Source organism: Erythrolamprus reginae, chromosome 8, assembly GCF_031021105.1.
Source record: "Erythrolamprus reginae isolate rEryReg1 chromosome 8, rEryReg1.hap1, whole genome shotgun sequence".
NCBI classification, from domain to species: Eukaryota; Metazoa; Chordata; class Lepidosauria; order Squamata; family Dipsadidae; genus Erythrolamprus; species Erythrolamprus reginae.
Window position 1 is genome coordinate 53202012 of NC_091957.1, and position 26536 is coordinate 53228547.

The 26536-nt window shown below is 41.2% G+C and overlaps 2 protein-coding genes across 2 annotated transcripts; one reads left to right on the forward strand and one right to left on the reverse strand.

The window, feature by feature from the left end:
- Nucleotides 1-23: 23 nt before the first annotated feature.
- Nucleotides 24-13110, reverse strand: COMMD5 (COMM domain containing 5). The gene is made up of 7 exons (XM_070759931.1): nt 12752-13110; nt 10128-10288; nt 8951-8979; nt 7775-7825; nt 3755-3850; nt 2675-2750; nt 24-467 (listed from the first exon to the last, which is right to left on the reverse strand). The coding sequence occupies exons 1-7, from the start codon at nt 12921-12923 to the stop codon at nt 366-368; spliced, it is 687 nt and encodes a 228-aa protein (XP_070616032.1). The 5' UTR covers nt 12924-13110; the 3' UTR covers nt 24-365.
- Nucleotides 13111-14259: 1149 nt separating this feature from the next.
- On the forward strand, nt 14260-25786 carry FAM199X (family with sequence similarity 199, X-linked). Its single transcript, XM_070759913.1, is given in 7 exon segments — nt 14260-14530; nt 17170-17389; nt 17973-18122; nt 19086-19247; nt 21689-21781; nt 21783-21950; nt 23074-25786. Coding segments are annotated over 7 exon segments (1146 nt in total). The 5' UTR covers nt 14260-14348; the 3' UTR covers nt 23245-25786.
- The last annotated feature ends 750 nt before the right edge of the window (nt 25787-26536 follow it).

Genomic DNA, 26536 nt, shown 5'->3' on the forward strand with positions numbered 1-26536 from the left:
TAAACCAGATTTCAATCACACAGTTTATCTGAAAGGCTCTCTTTATCCATTAGGATAATTATTATTTTTTAAATGTTTGCAACGAATTATACAGAAAAAAAGGTTAAATAGGAATTAGGCTATTAACGCTCCTGCAGATAATTCAAAATTGTTATTTTTTTTTTTAAAAAAATCCACGTAAACAACCTTCTAACCAGCAGTTTCTGACCCAGAAAAATAATAACAATAAAAAAAAGTATTATATGTACAGCCAGCTCCTGTAAGGTTGTATAACAACACATGTAATCGTGCATACAAAAAGGTGTCCTTGTGTGTTCTTTTGAGTGTAAATTGCGGAAAACTTGATAGTTTTTTGTTTTCAGTGTTCAGTCCTGTATCTTCAAAATGCTTCTTTTTTCTAAGTCGTTCATCTCCTTCAAGATGAGCGCGATGTGGTATCTTAATTCTTGGAATTTGGCCACGGGGACCTGGCAGATAAGATAAAACAAAAATAATCCCTTTGGCCTAAATGTAATAAAATTTAACAGATAAGTGAAAGCAAACAGATGAGATGTAATAGCAAACAGTGTTTTAAATTTATATAGCGATATTGAAAAAGTTTAACCCCGTCTCAAAAGTCACCCCTTTTGCCTTGCGCTGCTGGGAATCCCCGCCTCCGGACTTCCATTGCCAGCCGAAGCGCGGGGATTCCCCGGAGGCTCCCCTCGCTGGGAAACCCCACTTCCAGACTTCCGTTGTCAACAGAAGCACTGGGATTGCTCCCCTGGCTGGGATTCCCTTCATTTTTGCCGGCGTTGCTTTGAATCCCAGCAAGGGGAGCCTCAGGGGAATTTCCGCGCTTCGGCTGGCAATGAAAGTCCGGAGGCAGGGCATCCCAGTGACGGCGGCTTGGGTTCATAAGGTGAAAACAGTTCGGAAGAAGAGGCAAAAAAATCTTAAGCACCGGATTCGTGTCACGAAAAGTTCATATGAAGAGGGGTTCGTAAGACGAGGTATCACTGTACTCTGAAAAATACGGTAATTAAAGCATCCGCGGTAAAAATGTAAACACATTAGAATGACGATAACAAAGCTCTCCTTAGATTCCCTATCAAAGAACTCCTTGTCTGTGTTCCCTATGTCATAATTTAAAACATTAAAAAATGTTTTTAAAAGAACCTCATCAAACTACACATTTTTATGTGTTTTTTAAAAAATACGGTAATTAAAGCATATGCTGTAAAAATTTAAACACATTAGAATGACGATAACAAATACGCTCCTTAGATTCTCTATCAAAGAACTCCTTGTCTGTGTTCCCTAAGTCATAATTGAAAACATTAAAAAAAAAATGTTTTTAAAAGAACCTCATCAAACTACACATTTTTTGTGTGTTTTTTTAAAAAATACGGTAATTAAAGCATCTACGGTAAAAATTTAAACACACTCGAATGACGATAACAAAAACGCTCCTTAGATTCTCTATCAAAGAATTCCTTGTCTGTGTTCCCTAAGTCATAATTGAAAACATTTTAAAAGTATTTTTAAAAGAACCTCATCAAATTACCGTGTTTCCCCGATAGTAAGACCCCCCCGATTGTAAGACATATGGGGGGTTTCAGGGGGGTTGGCTAATATAAGCCATACCCCGAAAGTAAGACATATGTCTTACTTTCGGGGAAACACGGGGGGTATTGCCGCCGGGCCGATTGCCGAGCGGGGACGGGGCGCGGGAGGAGGCAGCGCTGCACCGGACCCCTCAGGCTGCTCCTCCCGAGCCCCCGTGTGCCCCTTCGGAGGAGCCCCATCCCGGGCGGAACAGCCTGAGGGGTCCGGTGCGGCGCTGCCTCCTCCCGCGCCCCGCCCCCGCTTAGCAATCGGCCCGGCCGCATTGCTGGCGTTCCAGGCGGGCCGCCCGGCATAAGCAGCGGTTTCGTGCCTCTCTTGCCGAGCGAGGACGGGGCGCGGGAGGAGGCAGCGCTGCACCGGACCCCTCAGGCTCCTCCGCCCGGGATGGGGCTCCTCCCGAGCCCCCGTACGCCCCTCTGGAGGAGCCCCATCCCGGGCGGAGCAGCCTGAGGGGTCTGGTGCAGCGCTGCCTCCTCCCGCGCCCCGTCCCCGCTCGGCAATCGGCCCGGCGGCATTGCTGGCGTTCCAGGCGGGCCGCCCGGCAGTCCAGGTTTCATCATTCATTTATCTCGGCTCGGAAATTATGCGGGTCTTTCAATCCTGCTGCTTCTTTTTAGCTCCTTTCCTCCTTTTTTTCGGTGCCTTTCATCAGCTGATGGACCCCAAACATTGCAGACCCTGTGCTTTTCTGACTTACCCTCGTTAAGGATGGAAGACTGAGTCAACTTTGAGCCTTCGGGAACGCGACCCTTTCAATTTTTTTCCAATATAAGACATACCCCGAAAGAAAGACATAGGGGGGCTTTTGGGGGTACGGTGACACTGCCTTGACACTGCCTTACTATCGGGGAAACACATAGTTTTGGTGTGTTTTTTTAAAAAAACCTCACGTTTTCTGTCCTCAAAATTCACATTAGTTGTACAACTCGGATTCTGCAGTAAGTTAGAAACCCAGTTATAAAATACAGATTCTCGGGGGCATTTTGAGCTGGGGGAAAAAAAATCTATGGTAAAATTCAAAGGAACTTTTGCCCAAAACTTCAGCGATCTTGCTAGCTAGACTTACTTCAAAGCGATGAGCGGATCCATCGGACAGCTTCACTTGCATTAAGATGGAGGGCTGCAAAACCCGGGCCAGAGAGCTGTAAACATAAATATTAACACTGTGAGAAACGATCTAGGAGGGCAGACAGAGGGCTGAATCCAGAATTGGCAAATGTCTTTCCACTTATTTCCCCAGGAAAAGCCATTTATTAATCACCAAGAGAAGCCAATAAAAGAAATTATCTATTGCTTGGGATTAAACTCTCCGAGCTGGTTGGTTTTCTTGTAGACGTTTCATTATTAAATTCTAATCTCCGGGGGGGTGGGGGTTGGTTCCAGAGGGCCGGGGCCGCCACAGAGAAGGCTCTTCCCCTGGGCCCCGCCAAATGACATTGTTTAGTTGACGGGACCCGGAGAAGGCCCACTCTGTGGGACCTAACTGGTCGCTGGGATTTGTGCGGCAGAAGGTGGTCCCTGAGATAATCTGGCCCGGTGCCATGAAGGGCTTTATAGGTCATAACCAACACTTTGAATTGTGACCGGAAACTGATTGGCAACGAATGCAGACTGCGGAGTGTTGGTGTAACATAGGCATATTTGGGAAAGCCCATGATTGCTCTCGCAGCTGTGTTCTGCACGAACTGAAGTTTCCGAACACTTTTCAAAGGTAGCCCCATGTAGAGAGCATTACAGTAGTCGAGCCTCGAGGTGATGAGGGCATGATCAGGGAAAGAGGAAGGATTGTGGTGTCTTTAGATTTCTCTGACCTTGGTTGTCTTCTTGCAGGCGTTTCATTACCAAACTAGATAACATGATCAGGGAGGGAGGAAGTATTGTGGCGTCCTTAGGGCTCTCTGAACTTGGTTGTCTTCTTCCAGACGTTTCATTATCAAACTAGATAACGTCATCAGCACCGATGACTTATAATTGGGGTTTTAAAATAAAATTCAGATTAGTTTTAATTAATTGGGTTTCTTATGTGTCTTTTTTGTATTGCGCCCGCTTTGTAAGCCGCCCTGAATCTACGGAGAAGGGAGACACAGAAATCCAAATAATAAATGAATAAAATAAATAATTAAAAACTATTGCTATAATTCCCAACCTGGTTGAAATGGCGACATCAACCCTCCACTGGAAGTCCTCAATCGTGGGAAGCCGGTTTCCTTGTTTTTGAAGGGCAACGTCGAGGATGGAGCGCCTGTAAGAAAGAAGAAGGGGCAATGTTGCCTAGAAAGTAGAGCGAGTTGGGAAAAAGGGGCCGGTTCTCCAGACAGAAGGAAGGGACATTATTATTTTTTTTTTTTTTTAAAAAAATAGTGTTTATTATATTACAAAGGTTAAAAAGGAAGAGCAAATATATCTTGTTTTACATCACTGTTTCAAAACATACTCATAGTTGTTCTGTCTGGGTCCCTCCAGAAGCAAACACCAACCCAAAAAGAGAATCCAGACACACTGGTAAAAAGCAAAGGCAGTTTATATAATTCAAGGAAAACACAGGTAACAGAAAATGTCCTTACAAACAGGAACACGCTGGAACGTCAAAGATGTTTCACGAAGGCCATGAAGTAAAACAGGATTCTTGCTGTCAAAAAGAACGCTGGAGATAACAAACATACGCCTCCCCCAAGTCTTCCAGACTTCTAGGCCACAAGCCAAGATCAGAAGCAAAGCAGGGTCACAGAACTTCCAGTTGATAACACTCCACATGGCTGAAAGGGCTGGCCTGCCTTTTAAACCCTGCTGAGAACCACACCCAAACCCAGCTGTTGCCAATTCAGTGATGCCAATACCTTTCTAATTGGTCCCGTCTCTGAGCTGCACGTCGCTGTCTCATGTCAATTATAGCCTGTGCTTCCTCATCCAATGAGTCCAGGCTACTGGCTGGGGAGAGCCCCCCCCCCCCTGGGGCTCTCAGGCTGCTCTCCCTCATCCTCTTCCTGACTTTCATCTCCCCCATCTGCCTGTTCCTCCCCCTCCTGTTCACTGTCCTCCTCCTCCGGGCATGGATCCAGCAGAGACGCAGCCGGTCCCTGAGGAGCCTCAGGCTGAATCACAACAATAGTTATATAATCATTGTGCTTAACTTATTATTTTGTACAAATATTCCATGTCATTTCAAAGCGAAAACATTGTTATATCAACATTGAGATTAAATTCTAAACTTTCTATATAAATACTTTATACACTATTGCCCTTCGTTAGCCCGTACCCCCCCATTGAACTGTTTTGTAACAGTTCCAAATTTCTTTTAATTGATGGTGTGCGGCATATGGCGGCCGCGGTTTTTATTTTATTTTTTTCAAATGTTTTTATTATTTTTCATAAAAACAAACAAATACATACAAACAATAAACATAAAGTGGGGGTGTATTTCCCCCGCTTCTTATGAAAGTATACATTCAAATGTAGAAAAAGAATACATAATTAAATATATGTTAACTATTATTAAAAAAAAAAAAGTTAATAAATTTGAGTTAAAGTTTTACAAATCTTAATTTCGATGTAAGTGTTAAATGAGGTTAGTGTAACATAATTGCCAAAGAACACCTTTAATATAATCCTAATTACTATAGTAAAATAATGTCAAACCTTCAATCCAAACAATTAAGCTAAATTCAGCTATTATACATCGAAGATCTTGGTATGTTGCTTATACTTATACATAGACTACTATATCATAATCATCAAAAAGTCCTTTTAAACTAATATTAATATTGTTATCACCTAGGTAAAAACTAATACAAAAAAAAAGACAACTAAAGATCAATCTATATGTCTTATTTTTTCTTATCTATCCATTTATAAACATTGTTCCATGTTTCATAAAATTTAGTATCCTCTTGATCGTTTAATCTTCTTGTCATCATGTCCATTTCAGCGCAATCTAATATTTTAGCTATGACCTCTTCTTTCTTGGGGATTTCCTCCCCTTTCCAATTTTGCGCATATATTATTCTAGCCGCGGTTAATATGTGTATAATTAGATAAAAAATTTCTTTCTTGTAGGTCTGATTTGTAACACCTAGTAGGTAAAATTCTGGGGTATTATCTATATCTTGCTTTATTATTTCTTTTAATATTTTTTCAATCATCTTCCAATATATTTTTGCTTTGCCACATGTCCACCATTGATGATAATAAGTTCCTATATCCTTCTTACATTTCCAGCATATTGGGGATGTTTTGGGAAACATTTTTGTTATCCTATTTGGTGGGAGATGCCATCTATAAAATGGTTTTTAAAGGTTCTGTTCTGTCATACACTTTATCTAAGGTCAGTTTGGATTGAGTTTAATATCAAATCAATTGATGATTTTCAGAATCTAGTGTTTATTCACTATCATTGTTATTTTCATGTATCTTCTTGTTTTATTACTTTTTTATTTTATTATTATTACTTAGATTTGTATGCCGCCCCTCTCCGAAGACTCGGGGCGGCTCACAACATGTAAAACAAATCATAAGCAATCAGACAAATTTAAAATATTTAAATATTTAAAAAACCCCATATGCTAACAGTCACACACACAGACATACCATGCATAAACTAAACGTGCCCAGGGGGAGATGTTTCAGTTCCCCCATGCCTGACGGCAAAGGTGGGTTTTAAGGAGTTTACGGAAGGCAGGAAGAGTAGGGGCAGTTCTAATCTCCGGGGGGAGTTGGTTCCAGAGGGCCGGGGCCGCCACAGAGAAGGCTCTTCCCCTGGGGCCCGCCAACCGACATTGTTTAGTTGACGGGACCCGGAGAAGGCCCACTCTGTGGGACCTAATCGGTCGCTGGGATTCGTGCGGCAGGAGGCGGTCTCGGAGATATTCTGGTCCGATGCCATGAAGGGCTTTAAAGGTCATAACCAACACTTTGAATTGTGACCGGAAATTGATCGGCAACCAATGCAGACTGCGGAGTGATGGTGAAACATGGGCATACCTAGGTAGGCCCATGACTGCTCTCGCAGCTGCATTTTGCACGATCTGAAGTTTCCGAACACTTTTCAAAGGTAGCCCCATGTAGAGAGCATTACAGTTTTAGTTTTAATTTTTTATCTTTTTTCCTTGTTGTTACCCATTCATAAATTTTCCCCCAAATATCATAGTATTTTGAGTCTTCTTTGTTTTTGAGTTTTTGGGTAAGTCTGTCCATTTCTGCACAATCATATATTTTTTTAATAATTTCTCTTTCTGATGGTGTTTCCTCTTTTTTTCCAGTTTTGTGCTATTGTAATTCTTGCGGCTGTGATTATGTGTTGAATCAGATAGTAATGATCTTTTTAAAGTTTTTGATCTATTATGCCCAAAAGAAAAGTCTCTGGTTTTAATTTTAGTGTGGTTGCAGTAATATTGCGAATCCATCCTTGAATTTTTTTCCAGATCTTTTTTATATGGGGACATTATTACCGTACTTTTTGGATTATAAGACACACTTTTCTGTCCCCCCAAAGGGGGTGAAAATATCTCTGAATCTTATAGATCGGATATTGCTTCCCCCCCCCTGAAAAAACGGGCCCCAAACCCTCAAAAAACAGGCTGGAAAAAGCCTCAAAAACAGGCCAGAAATGGCCTTAAAAATGAGCAGAAAAACCCCTAGAAAACAGGCAACAAAACAGCCTCGAAATTGTGCAGAGAAAAGCCTCAGAATTGGTCAAAAAAGCCTCAAAAACAGGCAGAAAAAAGCCTCGAAAATGGGCAGGAAAAAAGGCTGGAAAAGGCTAAAAAAAATTAAAGGCCCCAAAATGGAGGTCAAATTTTTTTGTTTGTCTTCAAAATTTAGGTGCGTCTTACAGGCCGAAAAATATGGTATTTTGTTTATGGAGCGTAGAGTTATGTTGATGCACGGTGGGCTGAGCTGCAGGTTTCTCCCAATGCTTTTCTTTAGAAATGAGAAAACATGAGAAAATATTATTTTACTGAAAGAGTAGTAGATGATTGGAACAAACTTCCAGCAGACGTGGTTGGTAAATCCACAGTAACTGAATTTAAACATGCCTGGGATGAACATAGATCCATCCTAAGATAAAATACAGGAAATAGTATAAGGGCAGACTAGATGGACCATGAGGTCTTTTTCTGCCGTCAGTCTTCTATGTTTCTAAGAGAACACGAGGAATAAACGGACTAACCTGCTTCCAAAAACCACCGTTGCAAAATCGGTGATGAACTCCTCTGGTATCCTGAAAAAGAAAGGAGTATTGATTAAGGGAAAAGCAAACGGGCCCCATAAGTCCTCTCCTTCCCAAATTAACAGACATTTTTTAAAGATGAAAATGGTGGAGGCGAGGGAAGGAGACGAAGGAAGGATAATAATAATAATAATAATAATAATAATAATAATAATCCACTGGAACTTGTGCAGGAACTACCATTTACCAGTGGCAAAGAACTGGTGGGATCAATAATAATAATAATAATAATAATAATAATTTAGATTTGTATGCCACCCCTCTCTGAAGACTCGCTCACAACAATATGGATTGGATGGATGGAAGGAGAAAAGGAGGAATGAAGGGAGGGAGGAGAAAGAAGGGAGAGGAAGGAATGAAGGAAAGAGAGAAGCGATGGAGGGGGAAGGAGATAAAGGGAAAGGAGGGGAGGAGACAAAAGGATGGAAAGGAGGGATGGAAGGAAAGGAAGAAAAGAAGGAATGGAGGAGAAATAAGGGATGGAGAAGGAAGGAAGAAAAAAGAAGGAATTGAGAGAGGAGAAATAAGTGATGGAGGAAAAGGAAGTAAGGAAAGGAGGGAGAAGAAAGGAGCAAAGGAGAAAGAAGAAAGGAAGGAAAGAAAGAAAGGAGAGAGGGAGGGAGGAGAAATAAGTGATGGAGGAGAAGGAAGGAAAAAATGGAAAGGAAAGGAGGAAGGAAAGGAGAAGCAAGGATTTTGAAGTTGTTTTTTCCATCTGCCATGGAAGATTTAATAAAGACTCCCCACAATTTACAAACATTGGCCAAATCCCTTGCACCGTCTAATTTTTATGAGGTTAGACATAGAAAAAAGGAAACTGTTTTTTCCGCAGAGTGAAAACCACACAACGCTATTTGACATGGGAGGGAAAAGGAGGAAGGGAACACAGAGACAAAGGAAATTTAAAAAAAAAAAGAAGAAGAGAGAGACAAAAGAGAGATTAGGAAATGTGGAAAAGCAATTAAGAGACAGGAGAGACAGTTTAGCTGGCTGGGGAATTCTGGTAGCTGAAGTCCCCATAATTTCGGAAGCCTCTTACAAAGCAACACAGGTTGGACTAAATGGCCATCAGTTCCACTAAAGTCTCTGTTGCTAACAGATGAAAAGGACACATACCTGAGCAATTTCAAATCTTCTTTAAACACCTGTCAAAGAAAAGAGGGAGACAACATTAGGCCGTGATGATTTGTAGCTCATGATTAAACTTTAATTAAAGTTATTTTCTTGCAGATGTTTCATCACCAAACGAGGGAACATCATCAGACCTAATTCAAATTTGTCAGAATTTCCTTGGAGTTTTACTAAGTAAGGCCTTATAAAACACGTTGGAATCTATCCATTCGTTCATCCATCCATTTATCTATCCAAATCAGTGTTTCTTAACTATTCATCCATCCATCTATCTATCTACACAGGTGTTTCTCAACTATTCTGTTTATCATTCACCTATCATAAAACGTATCAAGAAAGACTTCATGAACTCAATCTGTATAGTCTGGAGGACAGAAAGAAAAGGGGGGACATGATCAAAACATTTAAATATGTCAAAGGGTTAAATAAGGTCCAGGAGGGAAGTGTTTTTAATAGGAAAGTGAACACAAGAACAAGGGGACACAATCTGAAGTTAGTTGGGGGAAAGATCAAAAGCAACATGAGAAAATATTATTTTACTGAAAGAGTAGTAGATCCTTGGAACAAACTTCCAGCAGACGTGGTAGATAAATCCACAGTAACTGAATTTAAACATGCCTGGGATAAACATATATCCAGTGTAACATAAAATACAGGAAATAATATAAGGGCAGACTAGATGGACTATGAGGTCTTTTTCTGCCGTCAGACGTCTATGTTTCTATCTGTTTATCTATTCATCTATTTATTTATTTATTGGATTTGTATGCCGCCCCTCTCCGTGGACTCGGGGCGGCTATCTACACATCAACTATACATACATACATACATACATACATACATACATACATACATACATACATACATTTATCTATCTACACCTGTGTTTCTTAACTATTCATCCATCCATGGATGCCAAGCAGATCATAGGTGGTTATTGAAACGGAGGTCCATGTGCCACCTGTATGTTGGTTGAGGCAGGTAGGGTTCCCTTGGGTCCCATTTGTTGGGGGTCAAGGGAAAGGGAGAGTCTTGCCTTCTCTTTCTGCTCAAGATCCCCAAGGACAATTGATGGGCCACTGTGTGACACAGAATCCTGGACTCGATGGGCTTTGGCCTGATTCAGCAGGACTCTTCTTAGGTTCTAAACACGAATACTCACTTCCTGCTTGAGAGAGGATGGAGGGAGTCTCAAAGCTTCGCGGAGCAGAGCGTACATGCCGGAAAGGAGGATTGCCAGTTGCTCCTCTGATAGATTGGCGTTCTCAGCAACCATCTTCACTGAAGTTTGGCATTCTTTGCCTTCCAAGGCACTGACTGTGGCTAATGGAATTTAAAAAAAAAAACCCAAATAAAATAGAGTTAACAATGAAAATGAAGGATAAAGAAGACTCGGAGTTTTATAAAATTTGGGGGGAAACTTTACGATTGAGTTGAGAATAAAAATGGTTAAAATCGATAATGAAATGAAAATTTAATGTAAAAGAAATGAGGAATAAAATTGAGAAACCTGGATGACAGAAAGATAATATTTAACTAATGGCAGCATTAGTTAAATATGTAACATGTTTGGAATTAAATGGAACATAAGTTTGGAGTGAAGTTGAAAAACTAAGAATATAATGAGGATGATAAGAATTGAAAATGTAGATTATTATTATACTACCTGTATTTGCTAGTAAAACCCCAAAGAGGATCAACTTCTTGACGTTTTCAGATTTCTAAACTGACTGACAAGGCCTAGATTACATCTCTCTTTCATGCCTGTATCTTATCAAACACCTGACCCAAATATTTTGTATTATTTGCACGACAGCACTGTGGTATTTTTAATCGATGCTTATTTATTGGTTTTCAGCAAAATCAGCTTTAGATGAAAAGAGAGAGGGAGGGAGAAAGGAAAAAAGGAAGGAGAAAGGAAGGAATGGAGGGAGTGAGGAGAAAGAAAGGAGGGGCAGGAAGGGAGGAGAAAGAAGGGAGGGAAATGGAAGGAAATAAGGAGAAAGAAAGGAAGGAAAGAAGAAAGTAGAAAGGAATGGAGGGAGGGAGAAATAAGGGAGAAGAAGATAGGGAGGAAGGGAGGAAGAAAAGGAGGGAGGAGAAAGAAAGGGAGAAAAAAGGAAGGAAAGGGGGGAGAAGGCAAGAAAGGAGTGAGGGAGAAAGAAAGGAAAGGAGGGAAGAAGCTAGGAGAAGGGAAGGAAAGGGAGGAAAAAGAAAGGGAGAAGGAAAGGAGGAGGAAAAAGGAAGGAAAGGAGGGAAGAATGTAGGAGAATGGACAGAAAGGGAGGAGAAAGAAAGAGAAGAAAGGAAGGAAAGGAGGGAAGGAGAGAGGGAAACGAATGGAGGGAGGGAAAGGAAGGAAGGAAGGAGGAATGGGAGAAGGTTTAAGGGGGACCAAACGATGCTGGGAAAGTATAAATTCAATGACTGGGCCTTACATATCCAGGGCGATGATGCCCATCTCATACCGGCTAATTCTAAATTAACTTCCTCCGCCAAGTTTTTTCTCTAGGCCGAAGTTCCGGTTTCCAAAGAATTTCACTTCTCCCTTTCTGCTATCTTTTCAAGGACAGAGAAATTTCTCTTTCACATCCCCCTTTTGCTTTGTTTTGAATTGATAACATAAAAGATCAAGGCCACATAACCTAAGCAAAACCTCCAGTGACAGTGCAATACTTTGAAGGAAGGGAAAAAAAATGTTGAGTGGCCTTTTTTTAATAAACCGCACTGAGATTGGGGAAGAAACTATTTTACTTGCATGGGCCGAAGAGAAGATAAACGTGCCTTGACCTTCTCCTGTTGTTCCAAAGCAAAATTCTTTCGTTTTGGTGCTTTCAAGGATTTCCTGCCTGAGCAATGGGGTTGGAGGACCAAGTTATATTATATTATACCACTCGGTGCCCTGCTGTTTTTCTTGAGCTTCTCCCGAGCAGGGGTGGATGGGTGGTGGAATCTAGGCAGGCGATTTTGCTCAGTCCGACTTTAAGAGAGGTCAGGATTTTACTACAGGCAAAACAGGGTTAGCCTATCACTTAAAAAAAAATATTATTGGAAACACTGCAACTGTCAAAATCAAGGATCCTAAAGCCACCCAAAGTCCTTAGGGAGCTGGGCATCATATGAATTAAATTAAATGAATTATTATTATTATTATTATTATTATTATTATTATTATTTATTCGATTTGTATGCCGCCCCTCTCCGAAGACTCGGGGCGGCTCACAACATATAACAACAAATCATAAATAATCCAACAGTTTTTAAAATGTTTAAAGATTTAAAAAAGATTTAAAAATCTTTTTAAAGACTTAAAAAATTAATTAAATGCATAATAAAGAAGAAACAAGCTCTGATTTAGGTGTTAAAAAATTAGGAATGACATATACTGTGGATTCTGTGTGATTGTGTGTGTGTGTGGGGGGGGGGGGGAAATCTCCCTAGGAGGCAATTCCAAAAAATCACCCATCCTCATGTCCAAAATTCTCAGGTCCAAATTTTCCAAAATTGCAAGAAACGCCTGCAAATGATCCAAAGCCAAATTATCTAATCTAATAAATAAATTCAGGAACTGAATGTAAACATGCCTGGGATAAACATAGATCCACCCTAAGATAAAATACAGGAAATAGTATAAGGGCAGACGACATGGACCAGGAGGTCTTTTTCTGCTGTCAGTCTTCTATGTTTCTATTCATCTACACCCCGCTTCACCCGTTTTAAGGAGCTCGCCCTGCTTCCTTCCCCGAGCAAGAGATGTTTTTTTTTTTGCTTGTTTGTTTGTGTTACCTTTCAGGAGTTTCCGGAAAACCTCCTTTTCTAGGTCTTGCAAACTCTTGGCCATGGCTTCCACCTGGGCGGGTATGCGAGCCCCCCAAAAGCTCGCCCTGTTCAGGCTGCTTTCGCCGGCCAGCCCCGGGGGCAGGTAAGGGGACGACACCCCCTTCCCCGCCGCCGTCATGGCAGGCGCCTTCCTTCGCCCTACAAAAAAAAAAAAAGGAAGACGAGGCAGGCGGCGAGCTTTTGTTTTTGCAAAGCCCTGCAAAAAGCCAGCCAAAGCAAACCGAGCCGATCGCTCACGTGACCCTCCCCATTCCCGGGGAACGTTCCATTCGTCGCGGACGCACCCTAGCGACCGGAAGCCGTAATTGCACGACGCGTTTTCTTTTTGCCTTTTTTCTTTCTTTCACCGGAGGGTGAACTTTCAGGCTTCGCTTGGCGATTGGTCGGATGTGACTGAGAGGCTTCTGGGAATTGTAGTTTTTGCATTCTCCAAACTTTCTTTAAAAGCAGGATGGATGGATGGATGGATGGATAGTTAGATAGATAGATAGATAGATAGATAGATAGATAGATAGATAGATAGATAGATAGATAGATAGATAGATAGATAGATAGATGACAGACAAACAGATAGATAGATAAATAATAAATAAATAAATAGATGAGATAGATAGATGATAGATGATTGATAGATGAGATTGAACGATCGATCAATAGATGCTAAATGATAGATGATAAATAGATAGATGATAGATAGATAGAGTGCTGTAGTGCAGGCCACTGAAGCTGACTAGATCTGAAGGTCAGCGGTTCAAATCTCGTCACCGGCTCAAAGTTGACTCAGCCTTCCATCCTTCCGAGGTGGACCCGGATTGTGGGGGCAATAGCCTAGCTCTGTTAAAAAAAGTGCTATTGCTAACATGTTGTAAGCCTCCCTGAGTATAAGGAGAAGGGCGGCATAAAAATTGAATGAATGAATGAATGAATAAATAATAGATTGATAGATAGATGAGATAGATAGATAAATATTTTTTAAAATATTGATCCATATTTATTTTGCTATGAGCCACCCTGAGTCCCTATGGCGTTGGGCGGCATAGAAATAGAAATAAGTAAGTAAGTAAATAAATAAATAAATAAATAAATAAATAAATAAATAGGTGAACTGGGAAGATAGATGGATGGCTAAAGATGTTAATGATGAGGACTGTAGGGCCTTTGGTGGTCTCTGAGCTTGCTTGTTTCCTTCCAGACCTTTCACGACCCAACTAGGTAACACTATCAGTACAACAGCCGAGTGGCGTTTGCTCTTATTCTTACATATCAGTGTTGAAGATCCCCGCCTCCTTGTGGTTCCCACCCTCCAACGCAGGGGGCGCTGCAGACCGCAGAGTGAGAAAGAGAGACCGCCCTCCTTGCGCGAGCGCGCTTTCCTCGCCCTCCCAGCCAGCGGAAGTTCGGAATAGCCACTTCCGGCAGCCGGCCTGCGCTTGAGCCTGAGGCGATTTTTTTTTCCGCCGTCCGGCGCGGCGGGACTTCGCCTCATGGCGGCCGGCTGAGGGCGGCCTAGGCCCGGCTCGGCTCGGCCTTTTTCTTCGCGCTCATGGCCCTCGAGGAGCCGCAGAAGTTCCTGGCGCCCGACGAGCCCGGCGCCGCCGTCTTCTCATCGCTGCTGCCTCAGCTGCGCCCCCCGCCTCGCTTGGGCGACGAAGGGCCGGCCTGCCTGGACGTCAGCGACTTCGGCTGTCACCGAACCGACCCGCTGCGCCGCCTGCACGCCCACAGGTGAAGCCCGGGGATTTGGGGGCGGGGGGGGGGCGGGAGAAGCCTCCGCCCGGCCTACCTCGCGGGGTTGTTGTGAGGAGACCGGAGTCTGTTTTTCGGCCGCAGCTACCCCTCCCTTCGCTGACTAGGGGCTGCCCGGTGGGCCCTCGAGGCAGAAAGAGGGCGGGGATGAGAGGTCCGAAGGGAGGGAAAGGGGTCGGGCAAGGGTCTATGCTTGACTGCATAGCTGGAGGTATAACAAGCAGGAAGAGGGAGATTGTGATCCCACTGTATAGAGCACTGGTGAGACCCCATTTGGAATAATGGAGACCTCACCTGCAAGGAAAAATGTGTAGTAATGGAGAGCTCACCTACAAAAAGATATTGGTATCATTAAACGGTTCCAAGACGGGCTACGAAAATGATGGAAGCTCTTGAGCATAAAACTTATCAGGAAAGACTTCATGAACTCCATCTGTAGAGGACAGAAGAAAAAGGGGGGATATGATCGAAACATTTAAATATGTTAAAGGGTTAAATAAGTTTTAGGAGGGAAGTGTTTTTAACAGAAAAGTGAACACAAGAACAAGGGGGCACAATCTGAGGTGAGTTGGGGGAAAGATCAGAAGCCACGTGAGAAAATATTATTTGACTGGAAGAGTAGTAGATGCTTGGAACAAACTTCCAGCAGACGTGGTTGGTAAATCCACAGTCACTGAATTTAAATAAACATAGATCCATCCTAAGATAAAATACAGGAAATAGTATAAGGGCAGACTAGATCGACCATGAAGTCTTTTTCTGCTGTCAATCTTCTATGTTTCTATGAAACCCTCATGCTTTCCCCTCTCCCACCCCCCCTTCTCCATCTATCCATCTGGAGGAGGAAGAGAGCAAGAGAGTGGAGGGTTGGGGCGGCTCCCAAGTGTGCCCTTGGCTCCTGTGATTTGGTGCTGATTTGGTGCCATGGTTTGGTATCATCCAAATTCAGAGCCTGGGTGACTGACTTGTATTGATGATGGTTGCAGCATTCCCTCTGAGGTCATGGGAGCCCCCCCTTTTTTTGTCACCTTCTGATGAGCAAAGTCAAGAGGGGGAAGGCAGATTTGTTTAACAACCAGTGGGGTGACTTCATTCCATTCCACTCCAATCTCCTATTCTAATTCTATATTCTATTTTAATTCTAATCTATATTCTAATCTATGTTCTGTTCTTATTCTATTCCCTATTCTATTCTACTTCTATATTCCATTCTCATCTATATTCTATTTTCTCTTCCAGGGGTAGGCAAAGTTGGCTCTTCTATGACTTGTGGACTTCAACTCCTAGAATTCCTGAGCCAACCATGCTAGGTCAGGAATTCTAGGAGTTGAAGTCCACATGTCATAGAAGAGTCAACCTTGTCTACCCCTGTTCTATTCTGTTCTATTCTATTCTATTTATATATTTATTTGACTTCTATGACACCTTTCTTGAAGCAACTCAGGGCGGCGTACAACATTGTAAATGTAGACAATATATGTGAAGAAATCTAATTCTTTTAAAAAAATTATACAAAATTAATAAAATTCTAAAACCCCCATGTTCTTATTCTAATTCTATATTCTATATTATATTCTAATTCTAAACTATATTCTGTTGTATATTCTATTCTATATTATATGTTCTATTCTTATTATATTCTAATTCTAAGCTGTATTCTCTATTCTAATTGTATTCTAATTCTAATTCTATTCTCTCTCTCACACCTACCTACCCTTTAACAGTGGTTGCCGGAAATATCATAAAATGAGGGGGGAAACTCCCTTTTCCTGATTAAATGTTTTATTAAATTATAAGGTACAGTATTTGTAAAATAATACAAAAGCAAATAAGAGGACAGTGGGGAAAGAAGGGGGGGGAAAGTGAAGAAGGATAAGGAGAGAAAAAGAAAAGGAAACATTGACTTCCAACTCTGTTACAGTGAAATAAGGCATGAACCACAAATCACATCTTGGGAGTGACAGGCTATTATTTCACTCCTAGTCCTTTTCATTAAAGTAGGTGTGCTCAGTTCCTGCAGTCATTCTGTCTCTGTTAAAAAGACTTGTGAAGGATGGTGGAATTTCAAGTGATAATGGTTGGTTGATTGATTTCTATCAATCTAAACTCCAGACAACTTTGGGCATTGCAGGGATCTCCTGCCCTCTTATGTTTGGGGGCTATTTACAGACCCATTCTTGTTTTGTACGGCTAATTCACTATTTGCAAGTCACATAACTACTACAAATATTGCTGTATTTGTAGAGGTGTACTGTTTTTGAAATGCTGTAGAAAGGAAGTGAGTTTTGATTTGATTGCTTTTGTAGGAGACAAATTTTGTTTTTGCAGAAAAGTTTTGGATGGTTTGTGAAAAGTAATGAAACATGATCAGTTGGATTACTTAGGATACTCTGCTTTGTAAATGATAACTTATTACATCTGTATGTTACCCAGTTCCCAGCAAAACTGAGTGATGACAAATTAAAAATATTAAAACTAAGAAAAAGGTACAATGGGAAGCAAAAAAAAGAAAGAAAGAAAGATGAGAAGGGTGGCATGATTCTTGAAACAATCCTTTAAAATAAGTAGCATTTTCTGCTTCTCTTACTTTGTTTCAATATTGGCATTTTCTTTTTCAGATGGAACTTAACTTCTTGTGGCACCAGCGTGGCCAGCTCCGAATGCAGCGAGGAGCTCTTCTCTTCCGTCTCTGTGGGCGACCAGGATGACTGTTTCTCTCTCTTGGATGATCAGGAGTTAACCTCTTTTGATTTGTTCCCTGAGGGGAGCGTCTGTAGCGATGTTTCTTCCTCCATTAGCACATACTGGGACTGGTCAGACAGTGAATTTGAATGGCAGGTAAAAAGAAAAATATGAGTTTTCAGTGGCTTGGGTGAAGGGGAGAAACTCTGCTATCCAGTGCATTTAGAAGCTGCCAGAATTGTTAGAACAGCCCTCAAAATGTTAGACCATTTCTTTCCTTGATGACTTTCCATCCATTGTTTCTTGTCTTGCCTTCTGGTGCTTTGGACCCCCTCTTCTTTGGGGTGGCCCCTCAGATTTTGGAAGACTGCTATTATGTCTCACCTAGGCCTTCTTTTCTCTAAACAAACCGAATTCATGCCATTCGTATATCCTTGTCTCTCATGACAAAAGATTGTGGAAGTCCTTTGAAAGGATGGTGAGATCAGGTTTCTCAACCTCACCAACTTTTAAGTTGTGTGGACTTCAATTCCCAGCTGTGCTGGCTGGAGAATTCTGGACGTCCACATGTCTGAAAGCTGCTGAGGGTTGAGAAACATTGCCTTGGACATGGTTATTTAAAAAAAAATAAACACTACTTCTGCAGTGGAACGTCTATTTACTCTTGAGTGTAGATTTAATTGTTAATGATCTGTGTGCATTATTAAGGGCAGTATTCTGATTCTATTCTATTCTTTAGCTGCCTGGCAGTGACATTGCAAGTGGAAGTGAGGTGCTGTCTGACATCATTCCCAGCATCCCAAGCTCCCCTTGCCTGCTTCCAAAGAAGAAAAACAAACACCGGAATCTCGATGAACTTCCCTGGAGTGCAATGACCAACGATGAGCAGGTAAATCCTCGGCAATTTGGAATTATTATTATTATTATTTATTATTATTATTTATTAGATTTGTATGCCGCCCCTCTCCGAACACTCGGGGCGGCTCACAACAGTAATAAAAACAATATAGTAGTGGAATAAATCTAATATTTGGAACCAACCCCCCCCCCCCCAAGATTAGAACTGCCCCCACCCTCCCTGTCTTTCGTAAACTACTCAAGACTCATTTATACCGCCAAGCATGGGGGAGTTAAGATAGCTCTTCCCCCTAGGCCGTTACAAGTTATGCATGGTATGTCTGTGTGTATGTTTGGTTTTATAATAAGGGTTTTTTAGTTGTTTTTATTATTGGATTGTTCATGTTGTTTTTATTATTGTTGTTAGCCGCCCCAAGTCTACGGAGAGGGGCGGCATACAAATCCAATAAAACAAACAACACATTCATACCAAACATAAAACCAAGTATAAAAAAGCCTGGGGGAAAGGTGTCTCAACTCCCCCATACCTGGCGGTATAAGTGAGTCTTGAGTAGTTTACGAAAGACAGGGAGGGTGGGGGGCAGTTCTAATCTCCGGGGGGAGTTGGTTCCATAGGGTCAGGGGCCGCCACAGAGAAGGCTCTTCCCCTTGGGCCCGCCAAACGACTGGTGAGCCTCTTCCCAAATACAGTCCTGGACGTGGGGCTGGGAGTACTGGGTATGCAAAGGAGCCAGATCAAATGATAAAGAAAGAAGAGGGTGTCTTACCATAAATTACGCTAGCGAGAGTCAATTAGACTGCAATGTTAAATGCATCTTTCTTCTCCCATTGGCTGTGCTTGTTGCAAGCCAGCTGGGAAGGATGCAAATGGTGTTCACAGGATACGTCAGCCATTATAAATGCATGCCAGTTGTCAAGCAGCCATTTGGCTTCTGTAGGGCAACGTCTTTCGGCAACGTGAATAACATTAAATATTTATGGGTTTTGTTTCCAGGTGGAATATATTGAATACCTGAGTCGGAAAGTCAGTATGGAAATGGGTCTTCGGGAGCAGCTTGATATTATCAAAATTATTGATCCGACGGCTCAGATTTCACCCACGGACAATGAATTCATTATCGAACTGAACTGCCTCACAGATGAAAAACTGAAACAGGTATGTGAAGGCAGTCTGCTCCCTTCTAACAGCCTGTGCTGCATCTATTTCTGTAAATACTAAAAAATTTGTTCCAAAGTCTCCGACTTTATACTTGAACAAGTTCAAACAGCAAATGCAGACTGGATTGAGTGTAGTCAGTGTATATTACAGCCAAGGTATAGAGATGGGAAGGCCTGGGGGGAAAATTGGGGAGGGGTTGAAACATGGTTTTTTCATGTTTTTTCCCCCAGAGCCATTTAGAAAAAACTCTTATTTCCCTCCACCTCAATTTTCTAGCTTTTTTCCGCCCATGCCTTCCCATCTCTAGTCAAAAATCTATAAAGAATCTTTTTTTAGCAATCCTCATCCTCATCCCAGGAGACAGCAGAATTGAGGAGAAAATCGAGCCGCAACGACTCTGGCACAACCCAGAGAAAGTGGTCCCAGTGGTCCTTGGCACGCTGGGTGCAGTACCAAAGGATCTCAGCGGACATTTGAAAACCATCGGAATTGACAAAATCTCCACCTGTCAATTGCAAAAGGCCGCTTTACTGGGATCGGCAAACATAATTCGCCGCTACATCATGCAATCCTAGGTGCTTGGGAAGCGCGGGACTGGTGATGAAATACAAAATCCAGCATATTGATCTCGTTTGCTGTGTTGTATTGTTAATAATAATAACAACAACAAACAACAACAACAGCAGCAACACCAACACCCTTCTAACAGCACTTTTGGAGGAAAATTACAAGGTGTCCTGTTCAGGCAAAGGCTTTGTCCCTGTGATGAAGGAATTCTTGAAACATTTAACTCCCATTTTGCTAAGCTACCTTTCTTATAAAAGGTGCACTGTTGCAACTATTAACTCTCCACCTATTTATATTTCTGGTCCCACCTATGCTGTTGCTATTGCAGGATATTCTTTGCTTCCATCCTTAGCGTTCTTCACTTCAGTAACATATACTGGGACAGTGGAAATCATTTTCATGTGGCTCTTAGTTATAACCATTACGAATCAGAACTCCATACTCTTGAAATCATCCAAGGATCTCTCAGAGCAAGGTTGCATTTGGGATTCCCAAATACCATTGACTCATAAAAGATGCCCTAGAATTGCTAGTCAGGACTGGAAGTGACTTTCTGATAGAAACATAGAAGTTTGATGGCAGAAAAAAACCTCATGGTCCATCTAGTCTGCCCTTATACTATTTCCTGTGTTTTATCTTAGGATGGATCTATGTTTATCCGAGGCATGTTTACATTCAGTGACTGTGGATTTACCAACCACGTCTGCTGGAAGTTTGTTCCAAGCATCTACTCCTCTTTCATTCAAATAATATTTCCTCCCGTTGCTTCTGATCTTTCCCCCAACTAACCTCAGATTGTTCCCCCTTGTTCTTGCGTTCACTTTCCTATTAAAAACACTTCCCTCCTGGACCTTAATTAACCCTTTAACATATTTAAATGTTTCGATCATGTCCCTCCTTTCCCTTCTGTCCGCAAGACTATACAGTTCATTCAGTCTTTCTTGATACGTTTTATGCTATTAGGGTTACATTGTTGTTTCTATATATTTGTAAATAATAATATTGTTGTATATACAGTACAGTGGTACCTCAAGATACGAACCCCTCGTCTTACGAACAACTCGTGATACGAACCCGGGGTTCAGAAAAATTTTGCCTCTTCTTACGAACTTTTTTCGAGTTACGAACCGACGTTCGGAGACTGCTGGGAAGCCGCACGCCTGTTTTAAAAGGTCACAGCCGGCCTGGGGGGCTTCCCAGCACCCCCCGAACCCCAAACCCGGGTTCAGGGGGGTGCTGGGAAGCCCCCCAGGCCGGCTGTCACCTTTTAAAACAGCTGCGCGGCTTCCCAGCAGTCGCCGAAAGCCATTTTTTTGCGGGGGTTTTTTTGGTTGCACGGATTAATTGACTTTACATTGTTTCCTATGGGAAACAATGTTTCGTCTTACGAACCTTTCATCTTACGAACCTCCTTGCACCAATTAAGTTCGTATCATGAGGTATTACTGTACATTGATACTAAGTCTGAGTCATTGTCTGGTTAACCCACATTACCTACACCCACAACACCTCTGCTTAATGTATGTTGAAGGTTTTGCACTGAGACAAACTAACAAACCCTTTAACATATTTAAATGTTTCGATCATGTCCCCCATTTCCCTTCTGTCTCCAGTGTTTTCCAAGAAGATATTTGGACTTCAACTCCCAGAATTCCCCAGCCAGCATTTGCTGGCTGGGGAATTCTGGGAGCTGAAGTCCAAATATCTTCAAGTTGCCAAGGTTGGGAAACACTGTTCCAGACTGTATAGATTGTTGATGGTGTGGAACACCTTTAAAAGACAGTTCTGCCTAGAATTTGTTGCCGTGATGTCTTTTTTGGGGAGTGGTGGGGGGAAATCTATCCAGTTCCTAACCCTCTGCCACTTCCCAGGTCAGAAATTACATCAAGGAGCACGGCCCTCGGCAACGCTCCGCCAGGGAGACCTGGAAGCGGAGCAGCTACAGTGGGGGCAGCGCCAGCGGAAGTGAGCGGCGTCAGCGCCAGCAGCAGCAGTGCCAGCATGGTCAGCACGGCCAGCAGCAGCAGTTCGAGCATCGGGAACTCTGGTTCGAATTCTAGCGCCAACCTGAGTCGGGCTCAGAGTGAGAATAATTTATCGACAAGTGCTGCGGAACGCATCCGGGATTCAAAAGTAGGGCTCTCATTTTGCAGTCATTAAAAGCAAACCTGTTGTTGCTCTGTCTATCTGTGTACCTATCACCTATCTATCTATCTATCTATCTATCTATCTATCTATCTATCTATCTATCTATCTATCTATCTATCTATCACCTATCTATCTATCTATCTATCTATCATCTATCTATCTATCATCTATCTATCTATCTATCTATCTATCTATCATCTATCTATCATCTATCTATCTATCATCTATCTATCTATCTATCTATCATCTATCTATCTATCTATCATCTATCATCTATCTATCATCTATCTATCTATCATCTATCTATCATCTATCTATCTATCATCTATCTATCTATCATCTATCTATCATCTATCTATCATCTATCTATCATCTATCTATCATCTATCTATCTATCATCTATCTATCTATCTATCATCTATCTATCTATCTATCATCTATCTATCTATCATCTATCTATCTGTCATCTATCTATCATCTATCTATCATCTATCTATCTATCTATCTATCTATCTATCTATCTATCTATCTATCTATCTATCTATCTCATATATCAATCATTACATATCTCTATTATCTACCTCTGTCAATGATATAACTATCTACATCCATCTATTCCTGTCTGTTTGTCTATTTTATCTATCTGCCTGTTTATTTTATCTGACTGTCTGTCTATTATATACATGCACACACACACACACACACACACACACACACACACACACACACACACGAAGTATACTTCCAATAGCTCATTTGATGACCATTCAAAGTTGCATCACTGAAAAATGTGACCAGTGACCCGTTTTTCATAGTTGCGATCTTTCCAGCCTCCCCATAGTCACATGATTGAAATTCAGATGATTGGCAACTAGCTCACATTTAGGCTGCTAACTTAAGAACTGTTCACTGAACAACACATACACACAGAGCGAGGGTGGGAGAGAGCCTTGGAATTTTACTTTTTTTAACGTGTGCCAGGGTGTTCACAGAAAAAAAAAGTGAGGGACACACACACACACGATGAAAAGGTCATCATCTTTCACCTGGTCTTAAAAGTGAAAAACTGAGTGTGGCTTCCTCCCCCCCCCCCTGCCCATTTTGACAGAAACGTTCCAAGCAGCGCAAACTCCAGCAGAAGGCTCTGCGCAAGAGGCAGCTGAAAGAGCAGCGTCAGGCGCGGAAGGAAAGGCTGAGCGGCTTGTTCCTCAACGAAGAGGTCTTGGCGCTAAAAGTGACCGAAGAGGACCACGAAGGAGACGTGGACGTCTTGATGTGAGAGGGGAATGGGACGATCGATGTTCTTTCTAAGCCTTAAGCTTCACTCTCTTGTTTACATACACTTGTACCAAAACGAGGATTGAATCAGGACTAGCTCTCCTCCTCCTCCTCCTCCTCTTCCTCCTCTTCCTACCACTTAACCTGTGATTGACTAGTTTGGGTTGTTTGGCTTTTCTTTATTTTTTGCAAAATTGTAGGAAAATCAGGAAGTCGTTCTTTAAAATTAAAACCACGAAAATGTAGGCTGGAGTATTTTGCTTTCCAAGCAACCCACTGGTTTAAAAAAAAAGAAAAAAGGAAAGAAACCTGCAATTCTGTCTTGGATTTCATTAAAATTATGGAAAGAAAACCGTTGGGTTTAAATTGGAAAGTATTTCCTTCTGTCTTCTCTCGAGATGTAAGTATTAACGGTCAAAGGAATGTAGTCTGTGAAAGCAAGGAATACGCTTTTGCCAGGACTTTTTTTCTTCTTCTTCTTTGCCACTGCAGTTTTGTATCAAAGCCTAAAACTTTATATTTTAGGTTTCCTGGAATTACCACTGTAATTTCATTTAATGTGAGGTTTCAGAGCTGGGTGACCTAATGCTGTGTGACAGGGCCATTCTGGTGAACCAGTTGGTGATTTTAAACCTGTGTTTCCCCCCCTATTTTCCACTGCAAAGCAAGCAAGTATATTTTGGATTAGTCACAAAAATCCTTTATATGTAGAGCTTGGTAAGGGGGGCATTTTATAAGTGATCTGCAGTGGACAACAGATAAGAAATGCTTATTGACAAATATATATTTATTTTCCCCCCAATGCATGTATTTCTTCCTCTGTTCCAAATCCCCATCGTGTCTTGTGCCTTAAGATTAATTTGATTTCTTTTCTTCTTCTTGATGCTTAATATGGAAGTTTGGGGGGTGGGGTGGCAAGAAGAAAGAAGATCAAAGCACCCCAAAGTTCTTCAAATCATAATTTATTTCATCCTGCATTTTTTCCCCTTGAAGAACCCCAAAGCCAGTCACCATTGTACATAAAAGATAATTTTTTATATGGAAAAAAACCCCCATATGTTACAAATTCAGCTGAACGGCTGCATTGCCCTTTAATTAACATTGATTGCTAATATTGAAGAAGTGCCACAAGATGAAGAAACTGCTTAGGCAAATGTGTTTGAAAGAATATTGCAATATTCTATGAAGTTGCCTCGAAGTAATTTAAGCTTCCATTGTTTGTGCAGACGGACTGAGATGTATTTCTTTCTCTGTTCCAATTAATATTAATATTTTAATTTTAGATGCACATGCTTCCAGAGTCAAGCTGTGTATTGCTTGCTTTCGGATAGAAACACCTTTCTCTGTTTTAACTTACCATCTTGTTCTTCCATCTGATTTAAAAATCTAGGCGTGATTAGACAAAACTGTAGTTTGCCTGTAGTTTGCTCATTCCAGCATTTTCAGATAATGTGTAATTTAGAAAAAAGATTTATTCCAGGTATGCATGAAGCAGTAATCTCTAAAGACTGAAACAGAATGTGAAGCTTTTCTGAGGTTTTTTTTTTAATTCTCCCCTGTGGTTTACACAGGGGAACTATTTAAATTGTATTTCAACATTCTAGTTGATCCATATTAGGGTAATGTACGCAATATTGGATAGATGTCAAATATTTATAGATGTTTAAAATTCACTAGATTATTTCTACAAGCTAAATTCCTCTTTATTTCAATTTTTAATTCTGGATTGTAGTTTTGGAGCATAGTTACATTTAGTTATAATCATTGACTCTGCTCAAGAACAGGAAAATTATTCTAAAGTACTGTAGCCAAATCATACTCTGTGAGTACTAAGGCAGATTAAAATGTTGTCGTAGGCCAATACTCAGTGTTGTAACAAACAAAGAAGTGTGACTCCCTCTACATCTACTAGCCCTTTAGTTCTATAATTACTCCCAAGTTTCCAATTGCTTTAATCCTGCCCACTCTAGCTAATTTTTCACCTCTGTGTGGATGTGTTAAAATAATCATTGTTTACTCATGAATTCCTGGTTAACATCTGCTAAGGTAGGTTTAAAATTCAAGATGTTTTTGACTAAACTGTGGTCTAAATCCACTTGTTTAGGGGGTTTTCTTTTTCTTTTACAAATTTAAAAGCAATGTTAGACTATAGGAAGGAGCTGTTTTGTAGCCCGTTGCCTGTGTTCTATTTATTGTAAGCTGTTTACAAGCTGCATAAATATTTAATAAAATAACTCAAGCAATTGAGAGAACAAGTAATCAATATCTCTTGCAAAGCTTAGAAGGAACACTGAAAACCTGATAATTTTTTATGGCTGTTCTGGTAGCTGAATGTAACTATGAAAAACCTGTTTACATTTTGTGTCTGTCTGTCTGCATTCTGTTTCCTCACCCTCTACAATGTTACAATAATTCAAGTACAGTATTTGACTTTAAACAAAGGAAAAAAGTGTAAAAAAAAAAAAGATTGCCTAGAATGCTTTGGTAGTTCCTAACAGCTGAGATATTTTCTTGATCTAGAGTAAAGACTTTACTCCTTTCCATTCTGTTCGTTTTATTTTTCTACATGGTGTTGAAATAAAAGAGTTTCTAGAGACAAAATATCTACATCAAATTGTATGTATACACGACTGTAAAGTCCTTTTCAAGGATCCTGTATCATAGCTGTAGAGAATATTATAGAACATTAGCCAAATGTCTTAATTCTAAAAGAAACACGAATAGGTATGTGCTCTATCTCTTCTTGAATTATCTCCATCTCATCCCCTCTGGATCAGTTCAGCAATAGTTAACTCGTTGATCCTTTCGAAGGTTAGTAACCCATTTTTTTTTTTTGTGATCCAACAGATCACGGTGTTTCTCATGGCATTCTCCGTTCTTTTGGTACATTGGCTTAGGATACAGTTGCCGGGGGAATCCGATTGAGAAGATTTCTTCCCTCCGAGGTCAATGTTTTTCTTGACGCTCTTGAGCTCTCGTGGGGAATTTGGGGTGATTTATATCGCAACTTGACCAATCCATTCAAAAGCAATCGTTAGTAAATCAGGTCGTGATCACGAGCTTTTTACGTCAGAGTGGGCATGTGTGAAGGCGTAGAGCCAGTGCATGTGGCCTCAAATGTCCTATTTATAACCGGGTTGAGAGAGAATAGTGTGTAAAACGGACACAAAGAAATGTGAGCTCCATAACCAAAGCAAAAAGAGTGTTTTTAACTTTGGCGAGGATGCTTCGGATGGAGAGCTATCTTATCTATCTATCTATATATATACAGTATCTGAACTGTTTCCTAATTT

Bases quoted from the DNA above. Each gene is read 5' to 3' on its own strand.
- COMMD5 (XM_070759931.1), bottom strand. From the start codon at position 12,923: ATGACGGCGGCGGGGAAGGGGGTGTCGTCCCCTTACCTGCCCCCGGGG. The intron at 10,289-12,751 runs GTAACACAAACA...AAATTCCATTAG, and splicing joins TTTCCGGAAACTCCTGAAAG to CCACAGTCAGTGCCTTGGAA. The intron at 2,751-3,754 runs GTTGGGAATTAT...TTATGTTTACAG, and splicing joins GATGTCGCCATTTCAACCAG to CTCTCTGGCCCGGGTTTTGC.